Here is a 14,532-nt window from a genome sequence, read left to right as displayed (position 1 = left end):
AGTTCAGTCCACACTTTGCTCCAGTGCAAGTTATACAAACACAAGATAAAAAGCCTTTATCTCTTCTCATTTGGCAGCATTTGTTTATCGTGAGGCAGCGCCTGTTTTATTTGAGGGCTGCTTTTGGAAGAGAGCGGTCCCATTAACTACCATTACCTGCACCTGAGGTCCGGTTCACTTGAGGGAAAAGTTTTTTGTGTACCCATCTGTTCTCTCTGCACTTCATGCCACTTAATTACTTAGATTTTCCCATTAGACTCTGTGTGTTTTCACAATTCTTATTCTTCTTTTTTCTTTTTTTCTCTGTATTCCCTGACAAGGATCCCTTTTAGACATTTTAGGCACATGTTGTGTGTCTTTTTATTTTATTTTACTTTCATCGTTAATTATGTTTAAACTTAGAGATAAGGATTTGCATTTTAATGAATAGACATAAAAAGGAAGCCACAGGTTGGGAATCGCTCATCTCCATTGTTACTATGAATGTGGCTTTGGGTATAGAAGTAACTCATTAAAGGGGCAGTATGTAAGGATTTTAGTTTAAAACAAAAAATAACTAAAATTATCAGCAGAATGTGAATAAATAGCAGTTTTGACATTGTGATGTCTCTATGTTGCAGATGTTTGTACTTACGTTAGCATGCTGACCAGCTTGCCAAAGTTCAGGTACATTCCTCTTGTCCCTCAGCTCCCAGTCCAAACTGCTAGCTGCATGGCTAACTGGGCTAACTAGCTAATGGCAGCTGTGGTAAACAGCAGTTAGTGGTAACTCTGGTGATATGCTGCCCCCCATTTGATAACTTTAGTTACCTTGCAGATTCAGATAAACATTAAGAAAATAGCCTATAATCAACAAATAAATTGATAACGTGTTAGCATTGATAAAGAAAAAACTTTATTGATTCCTTGATGTATTTCACAAGATACCTATCGATATCAGATTTTCACTACATGGTTACTGTGGCCGAAAGTATTCACAATATATTATCGCAATATGTACGGGAAGAGTGTCACGCTCTTGTCTGTCCTCTCCTATGACATAATTTTGTCCAACAAATAGTAGCCATAGTTGTAGCTGGCTCGCTTCTTCTTCTTCTGCTTCTTCTTCTTCTTCTTCTTCTTCTTCTTCTTTCTATTTTATGGCAGGCAGGATTTAGGTGCATTACCACCATCCTCTGTGACAATGTGGGTGAGAAAAGGAACAGAAATGGTTTAAGAGGCACTGGATTATTTATTATTATTATTTTACAAAATATTATTATTATTATTATTATTATTGTTGTTGTTGTTATTATTATTATATCAATATTGTACGGAAGCCCTAAAGGGCCATGCATTCATACATTTTATTTCCTCCGTTTTCCCGTGATAACGAGTTAATTTCATTTGTTTTCTCGAGATCTCGAGTTATTATCTCGAAATAACAACTGCCGTTTTCCCGAGATAACAGGATAATTATCTCGAGATAACGAAACTTTGTTTTCCCGAGATAACGATATAATTAATTTGAGATCTCGAGATAATGACTGTGATATGACAGGCCTGAGATTATGGAGACGCCCGGGACCTCGTAGCTGGTCAGCTATGTAGTTAACGACGACATCAGGCTCACTTAGATTGCGCCGCCGATGTAGCTGAAGCCTTGCTAACCGTCTTTTTAGATTACGCACACTAATGTGTATATTATCTGTAATAGCAAGGCATAATGATATTTCAGCCTGTGTCAGGCCTTGATTGAAAAGATATGTGACGCGGTAATCGATATGCTCCTGCTCCTCTGACATTGCTACACTGAATGATGTTTCCTGCAATGATTTAATATACTACACTATCGTTTTGTTTTCTCAAGATCTCGAATTAATTATATCGTTATCTCGGGAAAACAAAGTTTCGTTATCTCGAGATCTCGAGAAGATTATCCTGTTATCTCGGGAAAACGGCAGTTGTTATTTCAAGATTATAACTCGAGATCTCCAGAAAACAAATGAAATTAACTCGTTATCTCTATTTCGAGATAATAACGAGATCTCGAGAAAACAAATGAAATTAAGTCGTTATCTCGGGAAAACAAATGAAATTAACTTGTTATCTCTATTTCGAGATAATAACTCGAGATCTCGAGAAAACAAATGAAATGAACTCGTTATCACGGGAAAACGGAGGAAATAAAATGTATGAATGCATGGCCCTTTAGGGCTTCCGTAATATTGCATTTTTGAATATCACAATTATCTTCAATACTGCTAGGCTATATCGTGACACCCCTTCCTGGCAGTATGTATAGTAAAAAAAAAAAAAAGCCCAACCTTTACCACATGCAAAGATACAATAATGCAGATATTGATTAATCTATCATTATAATTAAATATATAGGATGTTATTCTGCATAATGAGAACTTTTATTTTTGGTTCTTCATTTTGTACACCTCCTAAGATAGATTTTGTGTTGCTCCACAGTATTTCGACATTGTGGTACAGTATTGTTGTTGTCATCAGTTATCAGCTGACCGCCCTCTCTGCGCATGCGCGCTGTGGAGCGGCGGAGGCTTGTCAGTGTAAACAGGCGCGGCTGAGTGCGAGCAGCGCAGCGGAGACAGCAGCAGGTAGAGGAGAGGCGAGCCCAGCCACAGCCACAGGTAAGAGTTACAGGATAAAACAAAACTTTTTACTACACTTTAGAGACTTTGTGCGGGTTTATTTGGAGAGAAACTCACTGACAGACTCCAGGAAGCAGAATCGAAAGCGTCGGGGCGGAGAGGAGAAGAGTCAGCAGGTTCAAATTAAAGGACTCACGTTATCTGTTCAGGTCTGACAGCATTTGTTCAGCAGGTTTTTTACCAAAGTATCTTTCTCAGCCTGCATGTGAGTGTTGCTTTTGAAAACTTGACGTTAACCTGTTGAAAGTGCTCAAAAGTCCATTTTTTTATTTCCCTGTTTTAAGTTTTTACACAGGAGGATAAATCATGTGATTCAACTTCCAATCATATAAAGTGCAACCAAAACAATTCACATTCCTCAATGTTCCTTCATTTTTTATGGTTGGTTGGGCACAGGTTGACTCTTGCTGCTGCTCTTCCTGTATTATTGGTCAAACTGGCTCTGTGGGGAATGCAGCCAAACCTCTTCGCTCTTATTCAGAGAGTAAATGTACTATTGTGTGTGTGTGAACATAAACTGGCTCATGAAGATACAAAGTGAATTAAATGTAGGTTGTAACAGATCTCTCTAAGGAGCAGCATAGTAAAATTCAAATGTACAGCAGGACACTTACAAGTGATTTCCCTACAGCTATAAAGGGAAACTCCACCAGATGATGACATAGCGGTGTCATCAAGGTCACCTCGGCTCAGGCTCAGCACATTTTTGCCGTTGTCGCTCTAAAAATGACTGCGAAGAAGAATGTAAAGAACAAACGCTCTTTACATCATGTTTACGTATTTATGACCTTTGTTATTTGTCGCTCGCATTGCATGAAAACTGCCAATTTCTTTTACTTCTTAAACAACATTATTGTACACTTCTGTGTCAGCTCTTTGTCTTTCTCTGTAGGTTGGAGTCCTCGTTACCCATCATGTCAAACACTAGGCTTATTCGACAAATCCGCAGTACTCCTCAACCCCCGACACCGGTACTAGGTGAGTCACACACGTCCCTGTCATTGTTGGATTTTGCCTCAGATTGCGTGCACGTTTATCTAAACATCTAAACTTCTTCTTTCAGCAATTTCAAAGTTGGTTCTTTGTGTCCTGCCCATTGCTGAGATTGCAATTGGTGAGTGAGTGAGTGATGCACATTTACAGGCATTTTAATCACGTTTGAAATGTCTGAAACTTTCTGCACTTGTGGATGAATTATTTCCTAAATATTGTGAGAATACAACGCGACGTCATCACCCCCCCTGTGTGTGTCCAACAGGTGCGATACACCTGAATGACTGTCCGCGGAAGCCCTACATCCCCATCTATCTGATAGTGCTGGGAGTCTTCGCCCTGGTGCTGGCGTTGCTCTCCTGCCTCCCGTGCGCTCAAGAACCCGAAGATGGCACGACCAACCCGCTGTACCGAGTCTGCGCGACCTGGAACTCGTTGATCTCGAGCTTCCTCTTCTGCTGGTTTATCTGTGGTGAGTTTAAACAGCGGTAGACTGATGAGCAAGCACGCAGAGCGGAAGCATGACCAAAGATTGATCTGATATCACAACACACCCAAGGGAAATGCTTTCTGTTAGTGCGTCCTGGGTGTGTGTTTAATTTGTGACACCTCAAACAGAAAGCTGGCCATAAGTTCACACCAGTCTGATTAAATATTAACCCCTCTCAGTATAACAGCCTCCAGAAATGTTACATAAAATATATCTTTTACCAACATGATGCCAGACCTAAGCCTTTTTCCACATTTCATTGATTGTTTTGGTTGTTTGGTTTTATTTGTGTTTTGCGTTTTATTTATGTAGGAGAAATAAATATTTTTCACATTCCAATTTCAACCCAGAGTTTCTGTTCAGAGGAACAGGAAGTGCTTTAGCTGACTTTGAGTTCAGAGTTACAGACACTTTACATCAGTGTACATTTTACAAGCAGTGAGCAGGTGGTGGAATACTGGCTTCAGGACTGTGATTTCTGCCCCACGTTAAACAAATCTGACGTTTCCCTTCGTTTCTTTTCTGTCCAGGTAACGTGTGGATCTACTCGATTTACAAGCCGAACTTCGACAAGACCACAACAGCTATGGATCCGTACTGTGACAGGACACTCTACCTGTTTGCCTTCTGGATCACCACCCTTGTCTACATCCTCTTCGGTGTGATCCTGGTAGGCGGCTGCCTCGTCCTCGTCTGCTTCTGCATGTGTGGCCGAGCCGACGCTGACGACGATGTCTAGAGACAAACTAACTAAAGAGGAGGCGGGATGCATCTCATGGGGCTTCACGCCATGAGCTGGCTGCTGAGGCTGTTTTTCTGTTGTATATGTACAAAGACCCAAGTCGTTCTTCTTGTTCTACCTTTTCCAATCTGAGCTTTGAGGGTAAGGGAAGCACATTACAGGGATGAATGAATCTTTGTAGTTTGCCAAATTAAAGGGACAGTTCAATCCAGAATCAAAACTACATATTTTACCTCTTTGCTTTAGTGCTATTTATCCATCTAGATTGTTCTCTCTCGTATTTTGGATCTCAAAGCACCCCAAAAAAACATATTCAAAAACCTCAACAGCAATATCTCTTTCCAGAAATCACGACCTGAGTGAAGGCAGACATCCGTACAGCCGACATCTCCAAAACTCACACTAGAATAATCTAGGTGGGTAAATGGTACTACAGGTAGGACATTGTGGTGAACTGTCCCTTTAATGTTTCATACTTTGCAACACAAGACTTATATGTCCCAGCCCCAGTAGTTACATGCTGATCCCCCCCGAGATGCTGTAGATTTTCGCACTGGTTATAAATCACATCTGTAACTGTTGTCTCAATGCTGAAAGATAAATAAGACGTATTGTTTACAGGTTGAGTCAGGAATTGGGCTTAATTTTGTGCAGCATAAAGTCGTTAATTTTGCCTCTTAGTTGCTTTAATGCTCATGTTTGTTAATATTTTGTATCATGTATCTATAAAACATAAAACTGTTAATTTATCAATCAGACTACACATTTTCTGCCATGCACTTTACCAGACAATGATTTCTTATGTCAAAAGCCTTTATGAAAATAATTCTATAACGCTTTCGATCGCTCACTTATGTTTAATTAAAAACACTAAACTTGGTTTACAGATCAAACCGTATCAGATGAGTTTCATTGCTATTAATGTCTACTAAATATTAAGATTATTAATCAACACACAATCTAAATGTGTTGTATTTTTTCATCTAAAGAATCAAAAGAGAGAATCGCGTGGAAATGTGGTATGTGGGAACTCATTAGGAACAGGAACTGTGTTTTTGTGCTCGGCAGTCAGATGATAGCTCATGATGATGTGAAAAACTGCCTGTCTGACCACAAGACATGCTTTACCTCACGTTGAACTCTCAGGTCACACTAATATTGAAAGAAATCAGGGGAAGTGGTCTCTATATGACACCAAAACAGCTATTTTATAGTACCTTCTTGCCAAATAATCATTAGTCAGATGGGTGAACAAAGCATCATGTAACTTTTACCTTAAAATAACAATCATTTGATGGAAACACATGTAAAAGAGATGAAGCATGATTTATTATGAGAAGCGTGTAAAGATTACAGAAAATAAAATCACAAACCACAAACTATGTCACTGATTTTGATGAAACTCTCAACTCTACGAAGTTCCTGACGGACAGATAGCTTGCTGCTGCTAACTGTAGCTGATTTGGCTGTAATGTACCTTTCCTCTGGCTGCACAGCTAACTGCGGCTGCCGTTAGCTAGTTAGCTCAGTTAGCTGTGCAGCCATGATTCACGAAGTTTCCTTAAGGACAACCTGCTTTACTTGTTGCCAAAGTAACCACTAACCGCTGCTCATTGTAGCTGCTGGAAGCTCAGTTAGCTGTGCAGCATGGCTCACTGTAGCTGCTGTTGGCTAGTTAGCTCAGTTAGTCATGCATTTGTGATTAACAGTTTCCTGATGGACAGATACCTTTACATTTTGATAACCTCTAACTGCTGTTGACTCTAGCTGCTAGCTCAGTTAGCTTTGCAGCTCACTGATTTGGTTGTAATTTAGCCTAACTCTCCTCCGGCTGCACGGCTAACTGTAGCTACTCTTAGCTAATTAGCTCAGTTAGCTGTGCAGCCATGATTTACAGTTTCCTGATGGACAGATAGCTTTACTGGTTGCTAAAGTAACCACTAGCTGCTGCCAGCTGCAGCTGCTGTAAGCTCAGTTAGAAGTGCAGCACGCTGACTTGGCTGTGATTAACCTGCAGAATATTCTCCATCCATTCATTCTCCACCAGGCCAGTAGCTGCTCCCTGTGTGTTCGTGCCAAATCTAACCACCTGATCTCCACACCCACCTGCACACCTGCCCCACATTAGTCAAACTTTGCCAGATCAACGGCTGTGGAACACAATCTCAACCTAGCTCTAGTTGTCGTTATATGCCTTCTGTTTGTTTTTGCCTTTCTGATTGTTCTGTGGTTTTGTTTGCTCTGTTGAAAACCATCCAAAGTAAACTCCTTTTAACTCTTAACTGCTCCGTGTCTTGAGTATTGCAATTGAGGCCTCTGATCTGGTTTGAGAGACAAGAAAATCATAGATTTCATTAAAAAAAATGTCCTTTTTCAGTCATACAGGGACTAAAGAGGAAGGACATTATATATTGAAAAAAAATATTGATTTAAATCATATTCAAGTTGTAAGACAAGACCAAAGACGATGGGATCAAACATTAAAAACAGGTTATAGAGTGTATGAAAATGAAAATGAATCATGAATGCTGAATTATTTTGACTTTCCCGTCATTTAACATTGTAATAGATGGGGAACAGAAAAAAGGAGCTGCATTAGGAAGTTGAGGCCACACAAAAGGTCATGTGAAATTATAAATTATGTCTCAACGTATCATCAAAATTAGTTTCCAGCCATCAGGGAGGAGATACACCGAGGAGACACTCTTACACACAATAAGGTAAAGCATGTCCTCTCTGATTACTATTACAGGTTATTATTTATTGTTTCTACATGCCACCTTATTCATTGAACTTAAATAAAATTAATTTACTGCGTTTTTGTTATTAATTTCCAGCTGAAGCAAAGAAAACCCCTCTTTCCTGTAGAAACTTTTAAATGTATTAATCAGATTATGCTACTGTTACTTGCTGATACTGTTCTTGCAGTTAAAAGAAGCAAAATGACAGTTATTTTCAGGGACATCTTGTGAAATGTCGTCCCACTGCCAGTTTTGAGCGTGCAGACTGGATTTTCTCATGTGTTTCTCTCTTGGTAGGTTGGATTCATTATAACAGACGATGTCAGATAGTAACAGATCCATCCGCCCACTGCCTGGACCATTAACCGGTGAGAGACAGCAATGTGCAGAAGTCATGCATATATTAAATTAACATCATCAGAGCCATTACAGGTTGACTTGTTAAAATTAATTAAATTATTCTGTCTTTCTTCCTTCAGTATGTATCAGGGTGATCCTGTGTGTCATGCCTTTTGCTCAGTTTGCAATAGGTAGGTGATTTGTGCATTAATTTGTGTTATTAAAGCAACATTTGGCATATGAGACAATGAGAATTAAAGAAGTGATTAATACAAAATAAGTCAGGTGAAGTGATACACAGCTTGCACTTTGTCCTACAGGAGCGATTTACCAGCGTGAATGCCCGCGGGAGCCCTACGTCCCCATCTACCTGTTGGTAGCGGGAGTCGTCTCCATGCTGCTGGCCGTGCTCTCCGTCCTGCCCTGCAATGCCTTCTTCGGGAATCACAGCCCGATTTGGAGCAGCTTCGTCTCGCTCTTCTTCTTCTGCTGGTTCATAGCTGGTAAGCCAAACTCTCTAAGCTCTAACATAGGTAGTTAAAGCTCAAGTCAATATCAGCAATCACTCAAAATGGCTGTTAAGTGAAAGGTGTTGCTCGCAGCTTTTCAGCCTCTTTTAGCACATTGTTTTAGTTTTAGGCCTTTTCCACAACATGTACCTGTGTAACTGACATAATTGGTCAACAACATGTCGCTCTGTGACTGCTGGACACTTAAAGGCAACTATCTGCTAACGTGTTAGCCACTACAAGTTTATAAGGCAATACTGTGTCAGGGCTGCGAGCGCTCCTTCCCTTTAAAGGTGCAGTTCGTAAGAATTGGACACCTGTCAAATTCATATTCAAAACAAAAAACAGGGGGCAGCATATCACTATAGTAACTGCTAACTGCTGCTAACTGTAGCCGCCCACCTTTTTTGAATGTTTTCATCCAAATTTCTAACATATAGCCCCTTTAGGAAAGAAATTTGAAGGTCTTGTGTGTATAATTTAGTGGCATCTAGTGGTGAGGTTGCAGATTGCAGCCAACTGAACACCCCTCATCTCACCGTCCACTACGGTGGCCACTGTAAATGCTAAAAAATGCTGTAGGTTCTCTCCAGAGCCAGTATTTGGTTTGTCTTTTTTGGGCTACTGTAGAAACATGGCAGACTAAGTGCATGAGGACCTGCTCCCTCTATAAAAGGCTCATTTTCATTCATAATAATGAATATTATATTTTACATTTACATTTTACATATTCAACAATGGATCAAATGAGAATGTGCTATGTGAATGGTATCGTTAATAGTGACGTACCTTCAGAGAAGAGTGTTAAATGCGCTATTTCGGCATCGGCATAATTTCCAAACACAGATGTTCCTGGACAAACACCTCTTATAAACCCTCTGTCCACTACCTGCCTAGCACCAAATAGCAAGGTTAACCACTAGCTGGTGAACATAGTGGAACGTTTAATTAAAGCACCAGATATTTACCCTCTGGAGGTGGTGGAGACCAAAGCAGAGCTAAAAGAGATTGAATAGTCGACTTAGATTCCTTAGGTGGCCAGAAACACAACTCCACAGGAATGCTAATGTTGTTCCTTCACACAGAGCTAACAAGCTAAAATCAGTCCTTGTGTCACAGTGATGTACTGTTAATGGGTTAACTTCTGTGAAAAGTAATTATCATCTTCTTTGTCTCTAGGCAATGTGTGGGTTTACTCCATCTATGAACCCAACTACAATAAGACGGTTAACATTGAAAACTACTGCAACAAGACACTTTACCTGTTTGCCTTCTGGACCATCAACCTCAACTACATAATGTTAGGCCTCCTCCTTCTCTACAGCTGTTGCTCATGCCTTTGCCCGTGTGGTGATGATTAAAAGACAACACAACAATAAATATACAGAGAAGTGGGTGATTTAATGAGGGTGAATATACGAATATTCATCTGTTTTCATGTGGATCTATCTTGTGTACATTTTACTGAGGGTTTGTCAGCAGATTTTTTTTTAATGAAAATACTGGAAAAGGAGATCCTTCACCTCGAGCGCCAGCATTACATGGTTAAGTATATTATGTCACTGAAATGATGGTATGCTAGTATATGTTTTTGAAATTCATAACCTTTCCCCACCAGTATTTTGTAATGGGAGATCATGTTTGAATATTATGAATAACATTTTTGTTCTTTGTATAAATGTGCAGTATTGTTGGAGAAATGTTATGTTTATGTTTATCTTATAAAATCTTTTGACACTGATGCCAATTGGATACTTAAGTTTCAGTACAAATATATACACTTTTTTTTCTTTAAGCTCTTTTTTTCTCTTTTAACAAAACATGCCAAACTTCCCATTGTATCAGTGTTTAATGTTGCCTTAACACAAGCAGCCATGCACAAACTAAATAGAATATAATATATTGTTAAGTTTATTAATAACATCAGGAAATATCTGATCATCTGAGGCCTACAATACAAAAGTATGGAAGCCTAATGCTGCCATGCCAGAAAAAAGAAAAATGGTATCCAGCTCATGTTGTAAAATGAGAACGTTTATTGTTGTAATAACATGTTTTCATGTTATATCAAGATATTTTCACATTATCTTTAAAATAAAAACGTATCATGTTATAGCAAAACACTTTTCTTGTTGAAAACATCGTACTGTTTATCGTGTTATGGTGTAAAATGTTGCATTTTAAGGTTGTAACACAAAACATTTTATGTTTTTATGTTAACAAGATGTTTTCAAGTAAAAACAAGATATTTTCACATGATATGATCAAATTATACCATGACATATTTAATGTTATAACAATATAAGTTCAGGCTAATCATGACATTAAATTTTCATATTGTCCCATGCCTAATAACAATATAAGTTATGTAATAACATTTTAACAATTAGTTATCACATTATAACATAAAACATTTCAAGTTATAACAATATAAACTGTATATTGTAATGTGATGAGTTTGTATTTAATGTAGAAAGTCTTGTTAAAACACAAAACCTTTTCTTGATGTGGCAGTAATAGGCTGTCATACATATGATGTCATCTTTCAGTATCTGACAGGTTTAAACACTGGGTGCTATACGGGCACATTTCAACCACTTTCTCTGATTTCTTTGCTTTTTTTGTTCTGTGTAGTTCATGGATTTATTGGCTCTACTTGTCTTCTCTGCTTGTGTCCGTCTGTAGTGGAGTTGCAACAGTGTCTCATGTGTTGTGCTGCAGTCTTGCTTACTTTCACTATCAGTGACTAGGGTTATGTGGTAACTTTTATAACGGTGCATCGCTGCACGGTTGTACACAAACAGTCAGAGCATGTGGGTGATCAGCTGCTGAAACATAATCATCTGAATCTGCCCGTTGGTGAGTGCAGTATTTTCATATATAAAAGTAAAATAAACGAATAAGATACATAACCTACTATTTACTTTTCTGTAAGGGGAGGGTTTGTTGTGAACTGCATTACATTATCAAGTGAAAGAAGTTAAATAAATAAATAAATGATTGAATCTTTGTAAAGATAAAGATGCATACATTTTTCATGAATAAAAATAAAATAAAAAATAAATGATTTAATCCTGGAAAAGATAACACAATTACTACTTTTTTGTAAGGTGTTGGATGAGAGACAAACATCGTCATCTGTCGTGAGCTGAGTCAGAGTACAGGAAGTCAAATAAATAAACAAATGATTGATTCTTAGAAAAGATAAAGATGCATAATATTTTATGTAATGTAATGTTTACAACCTTACATTAATGTAGAATTATTTTAGTTTTTAGCTTTTCTCAAATCATCCCCACGTCTATTATTGTAATAGAAAAGAAACCAAAAGTGAGCATCAAGAAGCAGGATACTGGCACAGGAAGTTGAGACATACGCAGTTTGGTTTAATATAAAACCAAACTGTTTTGGGGCAAAAGCCTATTCTTTTCATCTTGAGATGCACAAACAGGTAACACATGACCTATCTGATACTATCACAGTAATTTTATTACTAATTGTTTTCACATTTGCAGAATGTATGGTCATTTTCTACATATTCTGTATGGAATGGAAAGAGCTGAAAGAGGGTGTTTTCTGCTTGTTAATGTCCAAAACCTATTCCTTCTGTCTCAATTTTGTTTGTCTCTTCGTAGGTTAAATCCATCATCACTAACAGGATGCCAGAGGTTGTCACACGTCAACGCAGCAGCTGTCCAGGACTAACAGTTGGTAACAGAGATAATGATGTGTAAAATTCTTTCAAAACTTTAAATGAAAACATCTTCTTGTTGTATGTATTGTCATTTCTGATTGTAAACATTTGTATGTTTTACCACAGTATGCTTTGCATTGATTTTCATCATTCTACTCATCACTCAAGCATCAGTTGGTAAGTGCCTGCTGTACTCACTGGATGTGTTCAGATTGTATGAGGCAGGTGAAGTGATACTCCTCTTTGTCCTTGAATCAAAACAGGATTAAGCTACATACATGACTGCGAAGGACATCCCTTCATCCCCATCTATTTGGTGGGATTTGGAGGCGGCATCCTGGTGTTCTGCTGCAGAAAGGAGTGCAGCTATTGTATCGCTTTTTGCTTTTTCATCTGGTTCATCGCTGGTAAGGGACTGTACTCAAGTTGAATATGAGACTATTATCGATCTTCTCATTTAAGTTTCCAAAAGAAAACAAGTATGAGTATTTCCGAAAATGTCAAACTATTCCTTAAAAGCCACGATATGTAATTGTGAAGGTGAGTGAATGCTTTACTACTGTACTGCAGTGTTGAACTGTTACATTACACTCCACCATCTTTGAGAAGTGTATATGAAGACAAAAGGACACACATTTTATTATTTTTTATTTATTTTCCTGTAGGTAATGTGTTGATTTACTGTTATCTACTAACTTACATACAGTAAGACAACAATCACCATGGCTGTGATTTTCATTCATCATTGCATTGTTCTTTTGCCTGATGTTTGGATGTGATTGGTAATTTTTCCAGGTAATGCGTACATCTTCCGTTTTTTCCTGCCAGCAACAATAACTGAAATTTCTTTAGTTCATTCATCATTGGTATAAATCCTTATTATGTAATGATTGATATAGAAGCTCTGAAACTGTGATGCCACAATTAAGACAAAAAGTTGCGTCCTTTTCTTTGTTTTTTTCCAGGTAATGTGTGTATCTTCCTTATTTACAATGACTACAAAGAAGGCAAGCTCCGCTGTGACAAGACACTCTACTTGGTTGCCTTTGGGAGTACCATCGTGACCTATGTCCTATTAATTGCAGTCTGTTGCGCCTGGGGGTGTGAGGAAGAAGAGCCTAATGATGTGGCAGTTTGAACGAAAAGACAAATACCAACAACCAAAATGATGCTCCTCGTTTATATACTTTTCATGCTATTGTCATCATTTATAACAAAAAATACTTAGAACAGAAACCAAAGAATGTCTCAATTGCATCCCTTTTATGTCATACATTACTGCCTTTAATCCTTAGGATATATCGATCAAATAAAGAATCACATCATCTGCATATACACTGAGAGATTGTGCTGTTCTTAATGGGACTGTTCGGAAAAATTAAATATGAATTTAAAGAAAATATAAGAGAAAAAAAATACTTTTTTTACTAGTTTTTGTCAGGGGGTGATGGAGGACAAACATTTGTTTAAAAATAAATAAATGGAGATGTAAATTATTTTTACTCATAAATAAAAATAAGTATGAAACATTTCCTTTGATAAATGTGTCTGAAACAAACTAATACAGATAAATATTAAATGTGTTATCTTTCATATATCTTTATATATAAATAAACATGAAATTACTTATCAGTAAGGTGCAAACCAAATAAACACTGTCAAAATGGTAACAGGTTTACAGGATCACAATATATCAACTGGTAGAGGATCATATATATGTATAAGAAGTAGCATATAGAAATGTATGTACAACATCCAATCTGAAGCACAGGTAACCTATGCTTACCTCCAATGAGGTTTTGTAAACCAAAAAACCCGACCAAATGCAAAATACAGATTCCAGCCATTACAGTTTCTCTAGAGATTGGACTGATTACTGTCTGCTTTAAATATATAATTAAATATTAAATATTCAAAAATATTTAAATGATAGAAAGGACTGGATTGGTTATAATCTACAGGGCAGAGAGAGAACAGGTAAAATTATGCAGGGTCATAAGGGTAATTGCAAAATAAATTATATCTTTATTTTAAAGCAGCTATAAATCATGTTAAGTAACGTCTAATTTCCAGTATAGGCCTAAACAATGTTTTAGTGTTACAAGAAACTTTTCTTCAATACATTATTATATGATATACTTATTATCAAGGTATATCATGAAGCATTTATGTAATAACAAGTTATCATGTTATAATATGAAACGTTTCACGTTATAGCTAGATAAACGTTAGCCTATTAAGAAAAGTTTCTTGTTCTACAATATAAGTTATGTTATAACGTGATACGTTTTATGTTATATGTCATCTTATATAATTCTGTATATCATTACAACATAAAACAACAATTTTTCCACATTAATGTGTTGC

At 37.5% G+C, this 14,532-nt stretch overlaps 1 protein-coding gene across 2 annotated transcripts; it reads left to right on the top strand.

Moving 5' to 3' along the window:
* Nucleotides 1-2,549: 2,549 nt before the first annotated feature.
* On the top strand, nt 2,550-7,164 carry LOC141004125 (transmembrane protein 272). 2 transcript variants are annotated; one of them, XM_073475623.1, is made up of 5 exons: nt 2,550-2,636; nt 3,550-3,635; nt 3,721-3,771; nt 3,916-4,122; nt 4,671-7,164. In XM_073475623.1, exons 2-5 carry the CDS (start codon nt 3,572-3,574, stop codon nt 4,877-4,879), a joined length of 531 nt encoding a protein of 176 aa, XP_073331724.1. In that variant the 5' UTR covers nt 2,550-2,636; nt 3,550-3,571; the 3' UTR covers nt 4,880-7,164. The 2 variants fall into 2 exon arrangements, with proteins under 2 accessions (XP_073331724.1, XP_073331723.1); XM_073475622.1 differs by having other exon boundaries at nt 2,564-2,636; nt 3,530-3,635.
* Nucleotides 7,165-14,532: the final 7,368 nt, after the last annotated feature.

This window comes from Pagrus major, chromosome 10, assembly GCF_040436345.1.
Source record: "Pagrus major chromosome 10, Pma_NU_1.0".
NCBI classification, from domain to species: Eukaryota; Metazoa; Chordata; class Actinopteri; order Spariformes; family Sparidae; genus Pagrus; species Pagrus major.
The sequence above is the reverse complement of the archived record's forward strand: the minus strand, read 5'-3'. Positions and strand labels throughout refer to the sequence as shown.